The following is a 21,055-nucleotide window of genomic DNA, read 5'->3' as shown; positions in this document are numbered from 1 at the left end:
GATAAAAACAAAGATTAGTAAAAAGCAGCACATAAGCCACATTGTTAGGCACACAGTTAACCCTCAACCTTTCTCAGTCACAATTACATACAGCAGGGTTTCTCAACCAAGGTTCCATGGAACCCTAAGGTTCCTCCAGAGCAGGGGTAGGCAACCTTTGACAAATATGAGATCTACCATGACATGGAAAAGATGAAAGAACAATTGTTTTTTTTTTCTTCTTTAGATAAAGATCAAGCCCCCAAAGGTCAGTAGAAGGCAGGGCAGTCTACATAGGCTGGCAGTGGGCAGGGCAGTCTACAGAGGTTGGCAGTGGAACCCTACTTCACTTCCGGATGCTCAAGCGGGTTTGAAATAACTAACCTGGTTGGGGCTTTGATTTCACATACAGCAGTGATATTTTTTGCTTCTGGATACATTAGTCTACCAGATAGTCAAGTGACTTTGTCGTTAAAGCTTACTGGATGGATGTTGGCAATTTAATAGATGGCTTTACATCTTTATTCTTTTTATTATATTTTTAATAGATTTTTTTTAATCAATTAATTTTGAACTTCACAACTACTACATCATGGGAGCCATCCTTTGTCTCTTTTGAGGATTTCATTTGAATATATCCCTATATACATAAAAAGAAAAAAAAGGGGGGGGGGACACCCTGGTAAGAAGACCCCTGGAGGTGCGCGGAGTGGAGACAGCAGCTGTAGGAGCCGAGCAGGTCCAGCTGGAAACAGTGGAATTAAATGCCCATTACCCCATGTAGGGGTGCGAGGATCCGGTGAGGAAGGATCCTTGAGGGGGAGCACTGAAGTCACTGGAAATTTCTCTCAAGCACTAACATCGCCTTCATTCACGGTTCTTTTTTGGACTTTTTGCACATTAATCTGATATAAGAACATAGGGACATTTTATTTATGTATACAGTTCATACATATATCTACAACTTTATGGTAGTAAGGAGCCACAGACATTATTATTATCTTTTATCCTCATTTATTTATTCATCCACTTGGGGATCTTCATCTGTACACGGTTTGGATGGTATTGGATGCACAGTATATTAATTAGTTTGTTATGTGTAGCACACTTTTGATATAGGGACGCAATATCGGCACAGTATCCAACTGTATGGGTACCTATCAGTCCTTAGCTCAACTTTATTTTGTATATCACTTATTTCTGTAATTTGGTTATTACACGTATCAACGCTGATTATTAGGAACTACACATGTTGTTATGCACAGGGTGACCATAATTATATGTGACACAGTTTCCATATGTAAGGTGCACTAATTTAGCGCACCAGCATATTTTGGCATATAGTCAGCATATATACACACCGATAGGGGATATTGAAGGACGCCCTCTGGGTTTGGGGATCCATTACAGATTAGCCCCCCCACCTCTCCTCCCCCACATCCTTCTCCACTGGTTAAGAGTATCTATAGGGGGGCTGTTCTGAGGAAGGTTTCTGAGGGATGCCTTACACATATGTGCACATTTGAGGTAGCGCCACTGACCCCACCTTGTCACATAATATTCTACATCTATAGTTCCCTAGGGCAGTGGTCATCAACCCTGTCCTCAGGGCCCACTAACAGGCCAGGTTTTATATATTACCTCGGGGAGATGCAGACTAGAATACTGCAATCACTGAGCAGCAAATGATATCACCTGTGATGTATTTCAGTTATTGTGCAAACCTGGCCTGTTGGTGGGTCCTGAGGACAGGGTTGATGACCACTGCCCTAGGGGACTTTTAGTTTGAGGAGAGGCAGCAACCGCTATAGTCAACCTTAGCGTGGCTTTGTGTAGTGCAAAAGAACCCTACAGAGGCTGGCAGTGGGCAGGGCAGTCTACAGAGGCCAGCAGTGGAGCCCTACAGAGGTTAGCAGTGGTCAGGGCAGTCTACAGAGGATAGCAGTGGAACCCTACAGTGGTTGGCAGCAGGCAGTGCAGGCTACAGAGCTCCATGGTGGGCAGGGCATTGTACAGAGATCAGTAAGATATATTGCAGTGTACAGAGTTTAGTAGGGCAGCTGAAAGGGGCAAGCAGGAGAGTGACTAGCAAGGCAGAAAACAGGGCATCTACAGGGCAAAGGACAAGGCATCAGAAGGGCAAGGGCAGGGGGTCAGCAAAGCAGTGTAAAGGTGGGGGGGGGGGTACAGGGGGGCATGATACAGAAGGGTCTGGAGGGCACAGTACTGAAGGATCAAGGGGGCTACTGTGGCACAGATACTTTTTTTGGTGCTCTGATCTCCACCGGTCCTCCTCTCTGGTCACATGATGTCACCCACTTGAATGAACTGGAGAGGAGGGCAGGTAGGGATCAGTGCACTGCACTAAGAGCCAAAACTAGCGGACAGCAAACCCTAGGTGGCAGAGCCATTCCCTGCCCGCAGCTGCACATGAAACGGGCATGCTACCTCTGCCTAGAGCTGAACATAATTCCTGGCTCGAGAGCTCAGGCGGAAAGACGCCTCATCTCTTTCTCCGAGGTGCTCTGCCAATCGGTGTAGTAAGGAAGAGGCGTACTCACAGGTTGGCAGGAACTCTATGGCAATCTACCTATCACACGTTTAAAAGATAGATGGCGATCGATGGGTTGCTGACCCCCCCCCCCCCCCCCCCCGCCGCCGCCCCAGAGATTGCTAAGGGTTACTTGAGGAATTTCTGCCTCTCAGACAAGTTCCTGCTGGCATCATTGATATTTTTAGCTATCTGTAAGGGGGTAATTCTTCCCAATGAACAGAGGTTTGAGGGGCATTCTTCTCACTGACCATCACACTAATGTATCATGAGTTGTAGATAAACAAATATTTAGCAGGTGCTCCCTGAGCCCAGAAAGTTACTTCCAGGGTTCCTCCACCTCTCACAACTACACACTCTGTAGACACCAGCCTGCCGCCCGCCCTTCTCTCCCCACAACACATACTTACCGCGGTGAGCACCCTGAAGTCATCTCTGGACAGATACCGAAGCAAAACCACATTCAGCTTCCCCATGCCGACCACCTGGCAGCCTGGAACGCACAAACTCACACATGCGTTCCACGTGTACGTCAAGACGCAACATCCTCCCAGGGAGTCCTTGCAGCACTCTAGTCATGTTACAGCTCCTGTTATTCTTTACCTGAAACGTCCTAATGTAGAACGACTGTCGTCGGTGATATGGGTAGTAGAATATTATCCGGAAATACGGAATGGTTTATTGAGGGGAATCTCATAGGGAGGGGTGAATGTGCATTGTTGTTGGTATTATGGCGCTGCCATGTCCCTGGCTGCCTAGGAGAAAACGGAAAAGTTTGAAGTGGGCGGGAACAGAGTGGAGAGAGAATCGCACAGCACCAGGTATGAGGAGGTCTGGGCATCTTTCTGTTATTACACACTGATAGCGGGCAAGTATTAGTGCAATGTGCTAGGGCATGCTGGGATTAGTAGTGCAGCCGTATGGCAGTCATTGTGAAGCTTCAGATTCCACACCGGGGCTCAGTAGTGGGCTGGTGGGGACATTTCTACACTGTGCTCTGTGTATTATTATATCTGTAACGTGTGCTGCTATACCATACATAGCTGTACACATGTCCCAGTATAGAGAAGGGAACAGAAAACCCAATCAGTTTTTTATATTTCTGTTCCCTGTGTCCCATTGGGGAGATTTGCCATCACTTCCTGTCTTGTGGCCACAACAGGAAGTGATAGGAAATCCTCTCCAAGGCGCCATACACATTCATTGTTAATGGCATCCCAAATGTGGCCAGCAGATCTGCAACAAAGCTGCCAAGCTCTACACCGGGAAAAGACGCAGGAGCTTCTTCAGCACACGTCAGGCAGCCCATTCCATTCGATGCAGGTTGTGCAGAAAATGTGCATATGTCAATGGGGCCTTAGACAGTGTCCCCATTGGAAGATTTCTCCTCTTTTCCTGTTTAGGTGACAAGTCAAAATTTTGGTTCACTTTCCATCACGATGACGCTGGTCACCAAGATGAATATGTGAGTCTCCCCGGAAGGGACACAGACAGCTGTACAAACATGACAGCTACTAACCCTTTGCCATTATGTCCAAAATATTTCTGTTTTCCATTCATACTGGCGTGTCTGCCTTTAGGGTTGGACCTTCTTTTGCCTTAATTCTTTGTGGCATAGATTCAACAAGGTGTTGGAAACATTCCTCAGAGATTTTAGTCCATATTGATATGATAGCATCACGCAGTTGCTGTAGATTTGTTGGCTGCACATCCATGATGCAAATCTCCCATTCCACCACATCCCAAAGGGGCTCTATTGGATTGAGATCTGGTGACTGTGGAAGCCATTGGAGTACAATGACCTCATTGTCATGTTCAGGAGATGGTTTGAGCTTTGTGACATGGTGCATTATCCTCCTGAAAGTAGCAATCAGAAGATGGGGACACTGTAGTCATAAATGGGTGGACACAGTCAGCAACAATACTCGGGTAGGTTGTGGTGTTTAAATGATGCTCAGGGGCCCAAAGTGTGCCATGAAAATATCCCCCACATTACACCACAACCAGCCTGAACTGTTGATACAAAACAGGATGGATCCATGTTTTCATGTTATTTATGCCAAATTCGGACCCTACCGTCTGAATACCACAGCTGGAATCGAGACTTAGACCAGGCAATGGTTTTTCCAATCTTCTATTTTCCCATTTTGGTGATCCTGTGCAAATTGTACCCTCAGTATCCTGTTCTTAGCTGACAGGAGCGTAGTCTGTAGGACCTCCTGCTCTCTAGCTCCCTTGTTACCTCCTCCCATGCTCGCCTTCAAGACTTCTCCAGAGCCTCTCCCATCCTCTGGAACTCCCTGCCCCAGTATATACGATCAGACCCTACCCTGCCCACCTTTAGGCGATCCCTGAGAACTCATTTATTCAGGGAAGCCTATCCCACACCCACCTAACAACTGTCCCAGAGCCACCCCCATCAAATCATTCTCTTCAGCTATTACCTTTTGTACCACCCCCTCCCTTTAGAATGTAAGCTCTACGAGCAGGGCCCTCCTGTACCTTTTGTATTGAACTGTACTGTAACTATGTTGTCCCCCCTATACATTGTAAAGCGCTATGTAAACTGCTGGCACTATATAAATTGTGTATAATAATAGTCTGCTGCTGCTGTAGCCCATCTGCTTCAAGGTTTGATGTGTTGCACGTTCAGAGATGGTATTTTGCATACCTTGGTTGTAACGAGTGGTTATTTGAGTTACTGTTGCCTTTCTATCATGTGGAATCGGTCTGCTCATTCTCCTCTGACATCAACAAGGCATTTCCTCCACACAAATGCCGCTCACTAGATATTTTCTCTTTCTTGGACCATTCTCTGTAAACCCTACAGATGGTTGTGTGTGTGTGTGAAAATCCCAGTAGATCAGTAGTTTTTTAAATAATCAGACCAGCGCGCCTGACACCAACAACCATGCCACATTCAAAGTCACCTAAATCCCCTTTCTTCCCCATTCTGATGCTCAGTTTTAATATCAGCAAGTCGTCTTCACCACGTCTAGATGCCTAAATGCATCGAGTTGCTGCCATGGTATTGGCCTATTAGCAATTTTTACCAAGTAAATGACCAGGTGTACCTAATAAAGTGTCCGGTGAGTGTGATTGCCATCATCGCGTAGCATTTGAAAGTTTTACTGAAGAATGATCATATCACAGTGGATGAAGTGCAACATTTCGGAGTGATGCCGGAACCCTTTGTGATGAGGAGATCCGGGGAGGCCCTGAAATGTTGCACTTTGTCTACTGTGATGTGATTTTTCTTCAGTAAAACGTTCAGATGGTAATCCATTGTGTGCTAACTAATATGTACATTGACCTGTCATGTCTTCAGCTGGCTGTTGCAGCACCCGCTACCTTCTAGGAATGTGTGCAATTGGAATATTGAGCCCTTTCACACTGCCAATGGCGCTAGTTTTAGCGACGCTTAACGTAATTTTTGCGTTGCCCATTGATTTCAATTGGCAGGGGTGCTTTAGTGCATACACCGCTCCTAAAGCGCTGCAAAGAAGCTGCTTGCAGGACTTTTTTTTACGTCCTGCCAGCGCAGCGCCCCAGCGTGAAAGCACTCGGGCTTTCACACTGGGATTGCAGATGAGGCTTTTTTTAGGCGCTATTTTTAATGCTAAAGCGCCTGAAAAGGGTCTTAGCGCCTGAAAACCACCTCCCACCTCCCATGTATCTAAATGTAATAGGGATGCACAGAAATTTCGGCCGCCGAAACATATCTGCCGAAAATGGTGTTTTCGGCAAAATGCCGAAAGGAAAATCTTGCCGATAATGGGGCCGGCAATGGGGGCGGGGCCTGTGCGGGGCTCCACCCCCTGGTGCCGCCCATTGCACGGGTGTTTTCCTTGTCCGTCCCCAGTCCTCTGTCCTCCTTTCCTCCCGCCCGACAGCGCGGTGATCTCCGTGTGTCACGGAGCTGTGCATTGAATTGCCTGGGCGGCTGCAGTAACAATGTCCCGCCTCCTGTGACAGACGGTACACTGACCCAATGGCAGGACATTGAATCAGCGTGACGTGATTACAGGAGGCGGGACATTGTTACTGCAGCCGTCCGGGCAATTCAATGCACAGCTCCGTGACACACGGAGATCACCGCTCTGATCCGGGCATGGGTAAGGCTGCATTTAGACACTGGCAAGCTGCATGAGGGGGAAAGAGTGTGCCCAGGGCAAGCATTGCAGAGTTTTGTCCACAGCTAAATCACACGTTTTTTGTTCCTACAGTGCTACTGCATCCAAAAGTAATTTGTTTGCCTCTGAAACTATCCACCTCTGGCCACTTGTGTGAATGTAGCCATTTTATATAAAACCAAGTCACAGGCCAAAGGCTGTACTCCCTTTATTGACCATATAATAAAAAATAATAATAATCTTGATTTTGACCCATCTAGGTTTTTATCGCCATGTGATAGAATGGAGAAGGGTTAAGTTATTGCTAGTAGAGGTAACGATATGATCATTCCCAATAGAAGTCTGTTGGAACGGAACCAGGTAGCTTGCTTGGGGCCAGTTCACACCAGATGCAGTTCCGTGTGTTTATTTATTAATTTTTTTTGCACAAAATGCATGCACAGTGTTTTCCATGTATTCCAATGGCTCTAGTTCACACCATGCAGTCAGTTTCTGCACTGGAAACTGACTGCATGGTGTGAACTACAGCCATTGGTATACATGGAAAACACTGTGCATGTATTTTTATCAGGCAGGCTGCATCTGAGGGGAATCGGTGAGGCTGCTTTGATCTCCTGTACTCTGTACCATGCCTGCAGTCTCTGACCATCTTCTGTACCATGCCTGCAGTCTCTGACCATCTTCTGTACCATGCCTGCAGTCTCTGACCATCTCCTGCACCATGCCTGCAGTCTCTGACCATCTCCTGCACCATGCCTGCAGTCTCTGACCATCTCCTGCACCATGCCTGCAGTCTCTGACCATCTCCTGTACCATGCCTGCAGTCTCTGACCATCTCCTGTACCATGCCTGCAGTCTCTGACCATCTCCTGTACCATGCCTGCAGTCTCTGACCATCTCCTGTACCATGCCTGCAGTCTCTGACCATCTCCTGTACCATGCCTGCAGTCTCTGACCATCTCCTGTACCATGCCTGCAGTCTCTGACCATCTCCTGTACCATGCCTGCAGTCTCTGACCATCCCCTGTATTATGTCTGCAGTCTCTGACCATCTCCTGCACCATGCCTGAAGTCTCTGACCATCTCCTGCACCATGCCTGAAGTCTCTGACCATCTCCTGCACCATGCCTGCAGTCTCTGACCATCTCCTGCACCATGCCTGCAGTCTCTGACCATCTCCTGCACCATGCCTGCAGTCTCTGACCATCTCCTGTACCATGCCTGCAGTCTCTGACCATCTCCTGTACCATGCCTGCAGTCTCTGACCATCTCCTGTACCATGCCTGCAGTCTCTGACCATCTCCTGTACCATGCCTGCAGTCTCTGACCATCTCCTGTACCATGCCTGCAGTCTCTGACCATCTCCTGTACCATGCCTGCAGTCTCTGACCATCTCCTGTACCATGCCTGCAGTCTCTGACCATCTCCTGTACCATGCCTGCAGTCTCTGACCATCTCCTGTACCATGCCTGCAGTCTCTGACCATCCCCTGTATTATGTCTGCAGTCTCTGACCATCTCCTGCACCATGCCTGAAGTCTCTGACCATCTCCTGCACCATGCCTGAAGTCTCTGACCATCTCCTGCACCATGCCTGCAGTCTCTGACCATCTCCTGCACCATGCCTGCAGTCTCTGACCATCTCCTGCACCATGCCTGCAGTCTCTGACCATCTCCTGCACCATGCCTGCAGTCTCTGACCATCTCCTGCACCATGCCTGCAGTCTCTGACCATCTCCTGCACCATGCCTGCAGTCTCTGACCATCTCCTGCACCATGCCTGCAGTCTCTGACCATCTCCTGCACCATGCCTGCAGTCTCTGACCATCTCCTGCACCATGCCTGCAGTCTCTGACCATCTCCTGTACCATGCCTGCAGTCTCTGACCATCTCCTGCACCATGCCTGCAGTCTCTGACCATCTCCTGCACCATGCCTGCAGTCTCTGACCATCTCCTGCACCATGCCTGCAGTCTCTGACCATCTCCTGCACCATGCCTGCAGTCTCTGACCATCTCCTGCACCATGCCTGCAGTCTCTGACCATCTCCTGCACCATGCCTGCAGTCTCTGACCATCTCCTGCACCATGCCTGCAGTCTCTGACCATCTCATGTACCATGCCTGCAGTCTCTGACCATCTCCTGCACCATGCCTGCAGTCTCTGACCATCTCCTGCACCATGCCTGCAGTCTCTGACCATCTCCTGCACCATGCCTGCAGTCTCTGACCACCTCCTGCACCATGCCTGCAGTCTCTGGCCATCTCCTTTACTATGCCTGCAGTCTCTGACCATCTGTATGAAAATATTTTTTAAAAACAGTCATTTTCGGTATCGGTGCTGTTTTGGTATCGGTTTCGGTTTTCGGCCTAGTGTATTTTTCATTTTCGGTATCGGTTTCGGCACCAAAAAACCCATTCGGTGCACCCCTAAAACGTAACCTTTCACACTAAGGCATTGCTCTGGCTGTGCGTTGACAAAACTTCTGCAAGCAGCATCTTTGGAGCATGTTTTGGGCGCTTTGATTCTCCATAGAAATGAATGGGAACCGCTGTAAAACCGTCTGAAAATCACCTTGGGCTCTCTAACATGGAGCCTCTCTGCTCCGTTCAGCAGGGAATCCATGAACAGATCCCCTGCTGAATCATGGCTGAACAGGACAAATGCCAGTTTTGGACATCTGTGCCCGTTTAGTTTGTGTCTGGCAGACACAGGCAGACCTGTGACAGCTGTATGGGCAGCCAGATGTAAAAGGACTCAGGTGTCTGTTTTATATCAGACTACCTCCAAACCAACACAAGTTTATTTACATCCGCCTGTCCATAGAGCTGCATGGAGCTTCTGATCAGGTCCACCTGAAAAACTGACAGATGGACCTTATCAAAAAAGTCTAAGTCTGTGAGAGGTTCCCATAAGCAGAACTTTACCATAACAACTGGATAAAATATTGTTCTATAGCAAGGAACATTACAATTAAAGAGTAAGTAAACCCTGATGGGTTTACTTCCTCTTTGTTTCCCTGCAAAGGTAAAGCATAATGGACTACTATGCATCACATAGTAGCCCAGGGCTCGACAAAACCCGGTCGCCAGGTCGCATTGGCGACTAGAATCAGCGACCTTGCGCCTGGGGCAGCATAGCTGGGGGTGTCCCGTCTCCGTGGACCCCCCCCCGCGCGATCGTGTCGGGCCGCGCCGCAGGCGGCCGATAATTGAGCCCCCGGCTTTGAGGCCTTCTGTGATCCTATGGTTCCTTCTGGAATCTGGCGCCCTCTTGTGGTGGCCGTTGGAATTACAACCAACAATGCTAATGGGCCAGTCTTTCTCCATCCCTTTACTTAGAACCCCTAAACAAAAATATATATATATTATATTATATTAATATATATATATATATATATATTTTTTTTTTTTTATTATTTATTCTAACACCCTAGAGAGTAAAATGGTGGTCGTTGCAATACTGTCTGTCACACCATATTTGCACAGCGGACTTACAAGCGCACTTTTTTTGTGGAAAATTTTTTTATTTAATAAAAAAAAAAAAGACAACAGTAAAGTTAGCCCAATTTTTTTTTTTTTATATTGTGAAAGATAATGTTACGCCGAGTAAATCGATACCCAACATGTCACGCTTCAAAATTGCGCCCGCTCATGGAATGGCGACAAACTTTTACCCTTTAAAATCTCCATAGGCGACGTTTAAAAAAATTCTTCAGGTTGCACGTTTTGAGTTACAGAGGAGGTCTGGGGCTAGAATTATTGCTCTTACTCTACCGATCGCAGCGATACCTCACATGTGTGGTTTGAACACCGCTTTCATATATGCGTTCGCTTCTGCATGCAAGCTTGGCGGGACAGGGCGCATTTAAAACAATTTTTTTTTCTTATTTTAACTTTTATTTTTATTTTTTTCACTGTTCTTTTTAAAAAAAAAAAAAATGTGTGTCACTTTTATTCCTATTACAAGGAATGTAAAAATCCCTTGTAATAGAAAAAAGCATGACAGGTCCTCTTTTATATATGAGATCTGGGGTCAGAGAGACCTCACATCTCATATTTACACTAAAATGCAATTTAAAAATGTCCCTCTAAGAGCTATGGGCAATGACTTGGAGACAGGTGGGGGGCTGGGGGCGCTATCTTCCCCTCACTCGTCTCCATGTCAGGCCAGGGACAGGTCCAGATCGCCGTCACGGACCCGGCTCCTAACTTTTTTAGCTGGCTCCTAGATTCCAAGCAAATTTGTCAACCCCTGTAGTAGCCCATTATGTGTCACTTACCTGACACAGGAGCCAGCGATGTCATGCGCACAGGAGCCGCCACTAATGGCATATCACCGTTGGCAGCGGCATGCTCAGTGCGCCTGTCTTTTTGCAGATATCTCCTAAACCATGTAGGTTTAGGAGATATTTCTTGGGCCTACAGGTATAGCCTTAATCGAGGCTTACCTGTAGGTCAAAATGGGGGTTTACAACCACTTTAATAAACCATTATATTTTACAAGGATAAACTGTTTGTTCATAACCATACCACCATAAGTACATGTTAATAACATACCAATGGTTCAGCCATTAAAGCCCGAACCAAAAACGCATACACCAGTATACTACTGTACCCTACCGCAGAAGGGACAAAGCCACATAATGAAGGACCGCGACAAGGGGAGGCAGGAAGGGACGTGTCTTCAGCTGCTGCCATTGGTCTGACGTCCCCTATATTTCTTCTTTGATCTTATAGGTCTGTTGGGTCACCGGACAGGCTGCAGAACTTTCCAGAAGATCTTGAAAATCACATGACAGGCAAGTAACCAATCAAATAGTTCCAACTTAAAACTGCTTATTTGAGTTGGTTCTCAGTCCCATAGGTAGGGGTCACTATTGTGTTCCCATACTTTTCATTCTTGCTGGAGGCTGCCATTTTGCTGAAACCCAGAGCCCCTGAACAGCACTAAATCATAAAGCAGAACTAAACCCATAGATTTAACCGTTTCAAAAACAGTTACATTCCTGGAATGCTGGGATTGCTAACTGTCACATTTGCTTGTGTCCTGAAACTGTTAAACTATCAAATGACTGGTGTCATAACTTATCACATGTGAAGCACCATGGCAGTTGCATATCAAACAGAATCAGCTTCCTTAACTGTAAAGGATAGGAGGGTTTAATTACCCTTTCACAATGGAGCGGTTTTCAGGCACTTTAGCACAAGTAATAGCCTCTGCTAAGCGCCTGAAAACCGCCTCCCCTTCACTGCAGTGTTTTTGGGGCGGTTTGGGAGCGCTGTATTTAGCGCTCCCAAAATGCCCTGCACATTGCAATGAATGGGCAGCGCTTTGTAAGCGCAGCAAAATGGGCCTTTCTGGGCAGTCAAACCTCTTTGCTAATGATCTGTATTTACAGATCATTAGCAGAAATGTTTGACTGCACAGAGACTCCTATGGAAACATTATCAGTGAGTGGATCACTGCACAGAGCTCACCGAGCATCTCAGATCACCAGGCTCCTGTGTCCATGTGTTTTCTGTGCCCTGGGTGTCGGGAGGAGAGCAGCTGCCACTTATTGACGGGGCAGAGCTTCACTCGTTCGCCCGCCGCTTACCCCCTGCTATACAGCTACAATGAAGGGCTATTATATTCAGTAGCCACACAGCAGGGGGTAAACGGCAGGCGAGCAAGTGAAGCTCTGCCCCCTGTCAATAAATGGCGGCTGCTTTCCTTCTCGCTGACGGGGCACATACAGGTCCCCTGCTGCTGACCAACAACAGCCGAGTCCCTCCTGGGTCTTGATTTGGCTGGGCTCTGAGTGGATGGTGTGGAGTGGCCTGACTGCAGGGTGTCTCCTGCATGGCCCATTATGAGACCTCAGTGCTGCTGCTGTATCCCCAGAGCCGCCGCTATAGGTCTGGGGCCAGCACTGGTGATTTGGTCTCCGCCACCATTTTGGAGAAGACCAGCTCTCATGGAGGGGAATAAAACAACAAGTGGCTGAGCCCAGGCAGATTAAAAGCAGCTGCCAATAGATAGTTTCTGCCAACCCTGCAGCCCGCCATTGGGCTGCGGCCCGGGGGTTGGCGACCCCTAATTTATAGTCCCTAGTCCATGGACCTGGTGGGAAAGAGGGTGGCTACACTCCTACATACAATGGAACCATGGAGAATGAACGTAGCCACCCTCTAACGGGAAGTCAAATCACAGCAGCAAAAAATAAATAAAAATAAAAACGGAATTTGGGGAATACATACATAAAGTGGTTGTAAAGGCAAAAGGTTTTTTTATTTTAATGCTTTCTTTGCATTAAGATGAAAAGCCTTCTGTGTGTAGCTGCCCCTCCATAACACTTACTTGAGGTCCCTCTCTGTCCAGCAATTTCCACTAGTATCTCAGCCATCCAAGATTCTCCCTTCTGATTGGCTGAGACACAGCAGCCGTGCCATTGGGTGCCGCTGCCGTCAAATTGAGCTAGCCAAACAGGAGAGTGAAGGGGTGGGGCCGGGGCTCAGTGTATGAATGGACACAGGGAGCTGTGGCTCTGCTGCCCCCATAGCAATCTGCTTGCTGTAGGGGCACTGAACAGGAGGAAGGGGCCAGGATAAAGAAGAGGGACCTAAGAAGAGGAGTATCCGGGCTGCTCTGTGCAAATCCACTGCAACGGAGGAAGTATAACATATTTGTTATTTTTATAGGAAAATAAACAAGACTCTACAATCACTTTAACTAGAATTGTATTTTTTAAACCAGACTTTTGTGTTAATTTAAATGTCAAACTTTAATCCAACATCTGTTAGATGATTTAAGAGTATACTTTTTAAAGTGCGTTGATTTCTTCATTGCAGGCCTGTCTGTACTCATAAATTGGTTTCTTTAAGAAAAATCTAGAAGAGAAATACTGTTCTACGAAAACTAGGAACAACAGCATGTCCTCCTCACATTCCTCTTCTCTGGAGTTTCTTCAGGTAACTTTTATACATAACAAAACAGTGTTGCACTTCCTAAATAACTACCAATAAATCCTTAAATAAGAATAAATGATTAACTTGCAATGTAGCAAGATACCGAGTGCACAATCAAATATTCGTGTTCCCTGACTGGGAATAGTGAACAACACACAATAATAAAATCTACGTGTTCCCTAAAATGGGAATAGTGAACAATAGACAATAAAGATAAAGTCCACACACAAATTTCTGAACTCTGATTTTATTAATTTCTTTCTAACAGTTTTGTTCTTGGTTTATAACATTTTTAAATCTGTTGAAACATACTTTTACATTGTGTATCAGTACTTTCAGAACCTTTGTCAACTAGCCAAAAGGTATGTTCAGATGAATGCTTTTTTGCAAATCAGTTTTTAAATTTTAAATAACTTAGAAAGTAAGTGGTTGTTACAAAGTCATAATTGTGCACTACATGTGTAGACACACAAAGTAGGAATTGGTGAGGAAAACTTGAATGCCGCATACACACGACTGGACTTTCCGGCAGAAAAAGTCAGATGGAATCATTCCGTCGGATATTACGATTGTGTGTGGGCTTCATCTGACTTTTTTCTTCAGAAATTCAGACGGACCTAGAAATAGAACATGTTTCAAATCTGTCCGACGGAATCAATTTCTGTTGGGAAAACCGTTCGTCTGTGTGCTGGTCCGACAGACCAAATGCGACGCAAGGGTAGCTATTGGCTACTGGCTATTGAACTTCCATTTCTAGTCCCATCCAACGTCATCATGTTCAAAACGAACGGACGTTGGTCCATTCATGTGTGGGCAAGTCCATTCGGTCGCAAGTCCATCGGGAAGACCGTCAAACCTTTTCTGACGGAAAGTCCAGTCGTGTGTACGCGGCATAAGTCATACCACATCCCTAATATAACTATAGATAGAATAAAGCAAAATATACTGGGACTTTAGTGGGGGATTCGCACATCAAAACAGATAAAATCTGTAATTTTATTTATACAAAGAGATAAAAATGACGGAAAAAATATATACATATACAAGTGACACCAATGATAAACACCCCATAGCGACAATTTCAAGATCCAGCTGAACATATAAACAAGAACCAAAAAGATGCTAATAATAATACAATATCAATGAGATGAAACTGTTGTCTTGATAGAGAGAGGGGAAAATATGCAAAGGGAAGGATCTATGTAGAACTTCTAACAGTTATTTATTTAATATAATTAAATCATGTGTGATCAGACAGAACAGCTCCACCACACATAAATTTAAGATGAAGTTAAAAATTGGACATACCAGAAGGGGACAAGGAGGAAATGCACAGAATCTAATGGGTCCAAAGCCAAAAATCTGGTAACTCTACCTGGTTACAAGACCATAAAATGCTGGCCATGCGGCCAGTGCAGTGGGGCGCAGGAAAAGTACCCCCATTCAGTGGCACAACACCAGACCCGGCCTTCCGCATCAAAGGGACACCCAAACGACCTCCCCACCACTACCCACCTGGGGTCACAAACACCAGACACGATGAGTCAAGGACAAAGTCATTCCCACCCCAACTCAAGTTCCTGGGTCCTGGTTTAGTAACAACCGGCAAACACTGATTTATACAGGTGTGTGCTGGGCTTTAACTGCTTGCTGACCGCATCATTAGGATGTACGGCAGCAAATCGGCCTCCCTGCGCTGGATCACGTGCCAATAACCCTGTTGCCGCCCAATGGTTGATTGCAGCACCCAGTGATCGGTTTTGAGCTTTCCCGAACACAGCTCTGTGAATGTAAACAGCTGTGTTCCATGACAGGGGATCTCATGTTTGTTCATTCCCTACTAAGCAGGGAACGAAAACAACTAGATCTCCAGTAAAAACAGCGCGTAGTACACACAAACGCTTGTTAGGCACACATTACCGGTCCCTTACCATGTGATCACCTGTCAGCCAGTGATGGGGAAGAGAGTGGGTGTAGTTCTGCTAGGGGGGCGGTCCCTATTTCCAGGAGGAGGAGGACTGTCTTTGGCCAGTGCTAACGCCAATCACAGTTCTACTAGCCCCACCCACCATCTGGAGGAAGATAACTCGCTTGGTTGCCACTACTTATCTCAGAAAAAAAGGATTTCACTTTGTGGAATTACTGTTGAGTTTCTGGAAACTTTGTTGAAATTATTCCTGAACCTTTGCGTCACTTGGTATTGAACCCCTGCACTTTGTGTCCCTTTAAGCCACAGCCATTAGTTAGCTGTTATTTAGCACAGAGTGACGCACTTTTTTCTCAGCTGCGGGGGCCCAACTTATGATCCTGCACACAGGCCCACTGCTTTCAGAAAATACCCCTGACCTGAGCTCATCATTGTGCATCCATTCCAGATGCTTGTATGTGACATCACATACATCCCATACATCCCATACATCGCATACAAGCACGTGGACTGGATGTGAGAGGTGGATCAGCGGGGATGAGTGTATCGCGACAGGTAGATGTGTCTCGTCTCTGCTTCCATTCACCACTCTGCATATCATAGATGAGAAGAGGGTACAGTGGTGGAGCAGGTGAGCAGGCGGGTACAGCGTTGGGCACAATTAGCAGGAGGGGTTCAGAGGTGGGACAGATGAGCAGGAGAGTACAGCAGTGGGGCAAATGTGCAGGGAGGTACAGTGGTGGAAGAGATGAGAAGGGGGTTCAGCAGTGGGACAGAAGAGCGGGGGGGGGGTACAGTGTTGGGCGGGGGGGTTTAGTGTTGGGCAAGATGAGAAGGGGGTTCAGTGGTGGAACAGAAAAGCAGGGGGGTAGAACAGGGGGGCAGATGTCAAAGGAGGTGTATTCGTGGGACAGATGAGCAGAGGGTTACAGTGGGGGGAGGGGGGGTAAGAGGTGAGACAGATGTGCAGGAGGTACATTGGTGGGGCAGATGAGAAAGCAGGTTACAGTGGGTGGGGCAGATCAGCAGATGGGTTCAGTGTTAGGACAGATGAGAAGGTGATTCAGGCATGAGACAGAAAAGCATGGGGATACAGTGGTTGAGCAGATGTGCAGGGAGGTACAGTAGTATGGCAGATGATTAGGGGGTTACAGTGGTGGGGCAGAAGACCAAGGGTGTACAGTGGTGGGACAGTTGTCGGAGTATATTGGAGGGATGAGAAGGGGGTTCCGCGGTTGGACAGAAAAGCAGGGGGTTACAGTGGTGGGTCAGAAGAGCAGGGGGAACAGAGGTGGGACAGATGTGCATGAGGTACAGTGGTGGGGCAGGTGAACAGATAAGTTCAGGGTTAGGACAGATGAGAAGATCGTTCAGTGGTGAGACAGAAGAGCATAGGGGTACGCTGGTGGAGCAGATGTGCAGGGAGGTACAGTGGTGGGGCAGATTGGCAGGGGTTACAGTGGTGGGATAGATGAGCGGGGGGGGGGGTACAGTGGTGGGGCAGATGTGCAGGGGGTGTACAGTGGTGGGACAGATGAGCGGGGGGTTGTACAGTGGTGAGACAGATGAGCAGGGGTGTACAGTGGCAAAACAGATTTGCAGGGGGGACAGTGAAGGTGCAGGAATTGGGGCTGATCTGAGGCGTGAGAGTGCAGGATGTTAGTTTCTCACGACTAAAGTCGTTTACAGCATTAACTTTATAAAAAATCCTTCATGATTGTCCTTTATGATCATTCATGATTGAAAGTTGACATTTTTTTTGTTATAAAATCGGCACGCTCAATTTAATTGAAAACGTTTTTGGCACACTGTGCTCAAAAGGTTGCCTACCCCTACCTTAGACAGTTTGGTGTAGCTGCTTTACCCCAGGAATATAACTTTAGAGGAGTGTAGGGAGACCTGTGAATAATAAATAACTGGGTCAGACACTGAGGAGGATAAGGAGACCCTGGTCAAGTTCTCCAGAGCTTGCTCCCACTCCCCATCACTAAGGGTCACCCACCCCTCATCACTAAGGGTCTCTAGGTCCTTATGCCACTGTCCAAGCTACAACTTTATTCTGGTCTGGTGTGTTCCTTGGCCTTCATGATGCTGTTTGTTGACTAAGATTCTCTAACAAACCTTTGAGGGCTTCACAGAACAGCTCTAGTTATACTGAGATTAAATTACACACAGGTGGACTCTATTTACTAATTAGGTAACTTCTGAAGGTAATTGGTTCCACTAGATTTTAGTTAGAAGTATCAGAGTAAAGGGGGCTAAATACAAATGCACACCACACTTTTCACATATTTATAATTTTCCTTTCACTTTGTGTTGTTCTATCACATAAAAAAAAATACATTTACATTTTTGGCTGTAACATGACAAAATGTGGAAAATTTCATGGGGTATGAATACTTTTTCAAGGCACCAGAATTTTGGTTTGTAATTCTTCATTCATGAATGGGACTGCATCATTTTTGCCTGAAGACCTTGACAAGTCTAAACTATTGTGTTTTGCATTTTTGCACAGTCCATTACATATTGGTTACAGTATGCAATTTTCTTTTAATAGAAAATCCCCAAGATAAAGAATTCTTCTGTTTCTGCCTCGCTTAAAATTCATGATGGGTTTTGGAGATGTTATCTTTTTCTCAAATGTATGGGAGACACAGAGGAATTTTGTTATGGTTCTGAACACAGTATAAACTAGACTTCAGACCCCATAAATGTACTTTTTTCTGACTCTGTAAATGTTTTAACTAGTGGATGAAAACTCATACATGCACTTATTTTTTGCAGAGGAAAAAACATGTATGTTTAAACTCTAAATGTCTAAATGCCTTAAAAAAATAAATAAATAAAAGTCCAGCCAAAACTGATTTCAGTATATGCATGGTGAGATCTTTGAACCATGGTTAAGCCATACTGTGGCCATTACAAGAGGATTCCATTCTCCCTAATGGGTGAGAACAGCTTAAAGCGGGAGTAAACCCAGTTTCAAAAAACGCTTACATTCCCTGCATGCCGGAAATGCTAACTTTCACATTGGTTGTGCTCTCAACCAAACTTTCAAACCATCCAATGGCTGGTTTCATAACTGATCACATGTGCAGCATTATGGCAGTTGAAGAATCATTAGAGGCCAACATGGCAGCTTCCTTGACTGAAAACAATAGGAGTGTTTACTTCCACTTTAAAGCGGAGGTCCACCCTAAAATGGAACTTCCGCTCATCGGAATCCCCCCCCCTCCGGCGCCACAATTGGCACCTTTCAGGGGGGAGGGGGGTGCAGTTACCTGGATAATCCAGGTAACTGCACCCACTTCCAGGATAGCCCTCTGCGGAAAGGGGCGTAGATTACGCCCCTTTCCGCAAGTGCCCGCCCCCTTCCGCAAGTGCCCCGCTGCCTGCTGGGAAACACACAGATCCCAGAGGCAGCGGGGACCGTCCTTATTGCGCAGCGCGGCTCGCGCATGCGCAGTAGGGAACCGGGAAATGAAGCCGAAAGGCTCCATTTCCTGATTCCCATACCCAAGATGGCGGCGGCAGCACCCGAGCGACGATCTAGAGATCGGCTTCGGGTGCCGACATCGCGGGCGCGCTGGACAGGTAAGTGTCACTATTTTAAAAGTCAGCAGCTGCAGTATTTGTAGCTGCTGGCTTTAAAAAAAAAAAAAAAAAAAAATGAGGAGTCCCGGCGGACTCCCGCTTTAAGGATATGTTCACCTATGGGAACATGTTACACTCGTTTTTAGGGTGGAACATGTAACCCGTTCCTACACCTGCAGCCGCCTCCCACTCTGCTGCCTCTTGGGACAGCAAGCCAAGGATCTTCTCCCCCCCGCTTGCTGTCACTATAACAGTACTCCATATTACCATTGCACACGTTCCTGGAAAAGCTCTCAAGGGTTTGGGTGCTGCAGCAACAACCAGCCGGGAACTGGTTCAGAAGTCGCAAGGAAAATGTTTTCCAGCACACCATGGATCAACAAGGAATCATCCAAGCAAATTGTTTAATGCATGATCACATCACAAGAGAAGTGCAGTGTTTCAGTGCCATGTAGGACCCCTCCCTACCTGCTTGATGAACTCTGAAACGTTGCACTACTCTTGTGATGTGATCATGCATTAAACAATTTGCTTAGACACTTTCTTGTTGATCCATGGTGTGCTGGCAAACATTTTCCTTATTTAAAAAAAAAAAGATTACGGCCATGCGGGGCTCCGCCCGCCCAGCTGCGTCATTTATTCAGAGTTCTGTGAATGGAAAACTACAAGCACAAGTGCCTCTGACAGAGGCTCCTTATCACGATCGGAGATGCGGTGTGTCAGACTGTAAGTTACCCCCACGGGCGCGCACCAGCATTTTATCCTGCTGGACGTCATATGACGCCCAGTCAGGATAACAGAACCACTTCCCAGACGTCAATATGCTATTGACCAGGCAGGAAGTGGTTAATGATACCTTGTTAAGCTTTGGGCCATTGTCCTCAGACCTTTTACACTCGCAACTTGGGAGGTTCCTGGACCTCTGGAAATCTTTCCCAGAATTACCCTCCTGAACCTGTAGGGGGCCTAATTCTACTGCACCTATTCCCTCTTCTGTGTCTGTCATACCATTATTCATCTTCCCTAATTTTTTAGGATTAGCGGCAATTACGTCACCTTGACCATCAGGTCTACCCTTATTTTTGTTGTCACCCATGGTAACTAATGCATTTACCAGTGCGTTGCACTTTTCCTCATTGTCAGAAGTATCAACACCTTTATCATAACCCATTTCACCAGTGTTCTGCAAGGTAGTGTCTGGAAGGGAAATTGCACAAAGTGGAGTGGTTGTCTCCCATGACAACGCCACTATCTACCAACTCCACTGGCACATGACCCTCTTCTAGCAACTGTCCAGACACCAAACCATCATTACATCATTTCATATTTGGGTTAATGACCCCAAGCACATCACCTATACTTGTGCCCTCTGGCACTTCCACCCAGACTTCTGTCCTGTCCAACAGTATTCCAGAGTGCCTCTCATACACAACCTCTGTATAAAGCAATCAAGCACACTTGTGAGACGAGTTTCCACATTAACACCAAACATTGCATTAAATGCTTCCAACATTGGCCATTTCTGCACTGTACAGCCTGTAATATCCAGGTCCATTTAGGCATACCCCATGGTACAAGTTCTCCAAACGCATCAAGGTATATACCGGCTGTACACTCCAACATTCCAATATTTCTCTCTGCATGTCTGTCATAAAAAAAGGCACAGTGATTCTACACATAAGACCTTCCTATGGTCCTTCATATTCCAAGGGACATGGAGAGACTCATTTACTGATGCCGTAGGAGGTGGTGCTTCTTAAAGGGCTTCCTCCTGACTGGAGGTGATCAATACACTAACCTGGTGCTCTCCTAGAGCGCAGCCAGGTGCGGGAGTCACCACCTTCGCTATGGATAACATTAGTTTGGTATACCACACCAATAACTCCATTTATGGGTTGTGGGCACAACCTCTGCTATGTGCTCA

General features: G+C 46.6%; 2 protein-coding genes across 2 annotated transcripts in view; one reads left to right on the top strand and one right to left on the bottom strand.

Moving 5' to 3' along the window:
- RIOK2 (RIO kinase 2) overlaps positions 1-3,098 on the bottom strand; it is a 57,155-nt gene extending 54,057 nt beyond the window's left edge. The window contains exon 1 of the mRNA XM_077462346.1: positions 2,941-3,098. Coding sequence (XP_077318472.1) covers positions 2,941-3,006 — 66 coding nt within the window. The 5' untranslated portion in view covers positions 3,007-3,098. The remainder of the gene's footprint in view (positions 1-2,940) is intronic.
- A 91-nt stretch (positions 3,099-3,189) lies between these two features.
- Positions 3,190-21,055, top strand: part of LOC143940699 (uncharacterized) — a 191,727-nt gene continuing 173,861 nt past the window's right edge. Inside the window, exons 1-3 of the mRNA XM_077462345.1 lie at positions 3,190-3,351; positions 11,400-11,461; positions 13,494-13,613. Coding sequence (XP_077318471.1) covers positions 13,575-13,613 — 39 coding nt within the window. The 5' untranslated portion in view covers positions 3,190-3,351; positions 11,400-11,461; positions 13,494-13,574. The remainder of the gene's footprint in view (positions 3,352-11,399; positions 11,462-13,493; positions 13,614-21,055) is intronic.

This window comes from Lithobates pipiens, unplaced genomic scaffold, assembly GCF_037356315.1.
Source record: "Lithobates pipiens isolate NorthernLeopardFrog02 unplaced genomic scaffold, aLitPip1_a1.2 Scaffold_3, whole genome shotgun sequence".
NCBI classification, from domain to species: Eukaryota; Metazoa; Chordata; class Amphibia; order Anura; family Ranidae; genus Lithobates; species Lithobates pipiens.
This window is presented reverse-complemented; position numbering and strand designations above follow the sequence as displayed.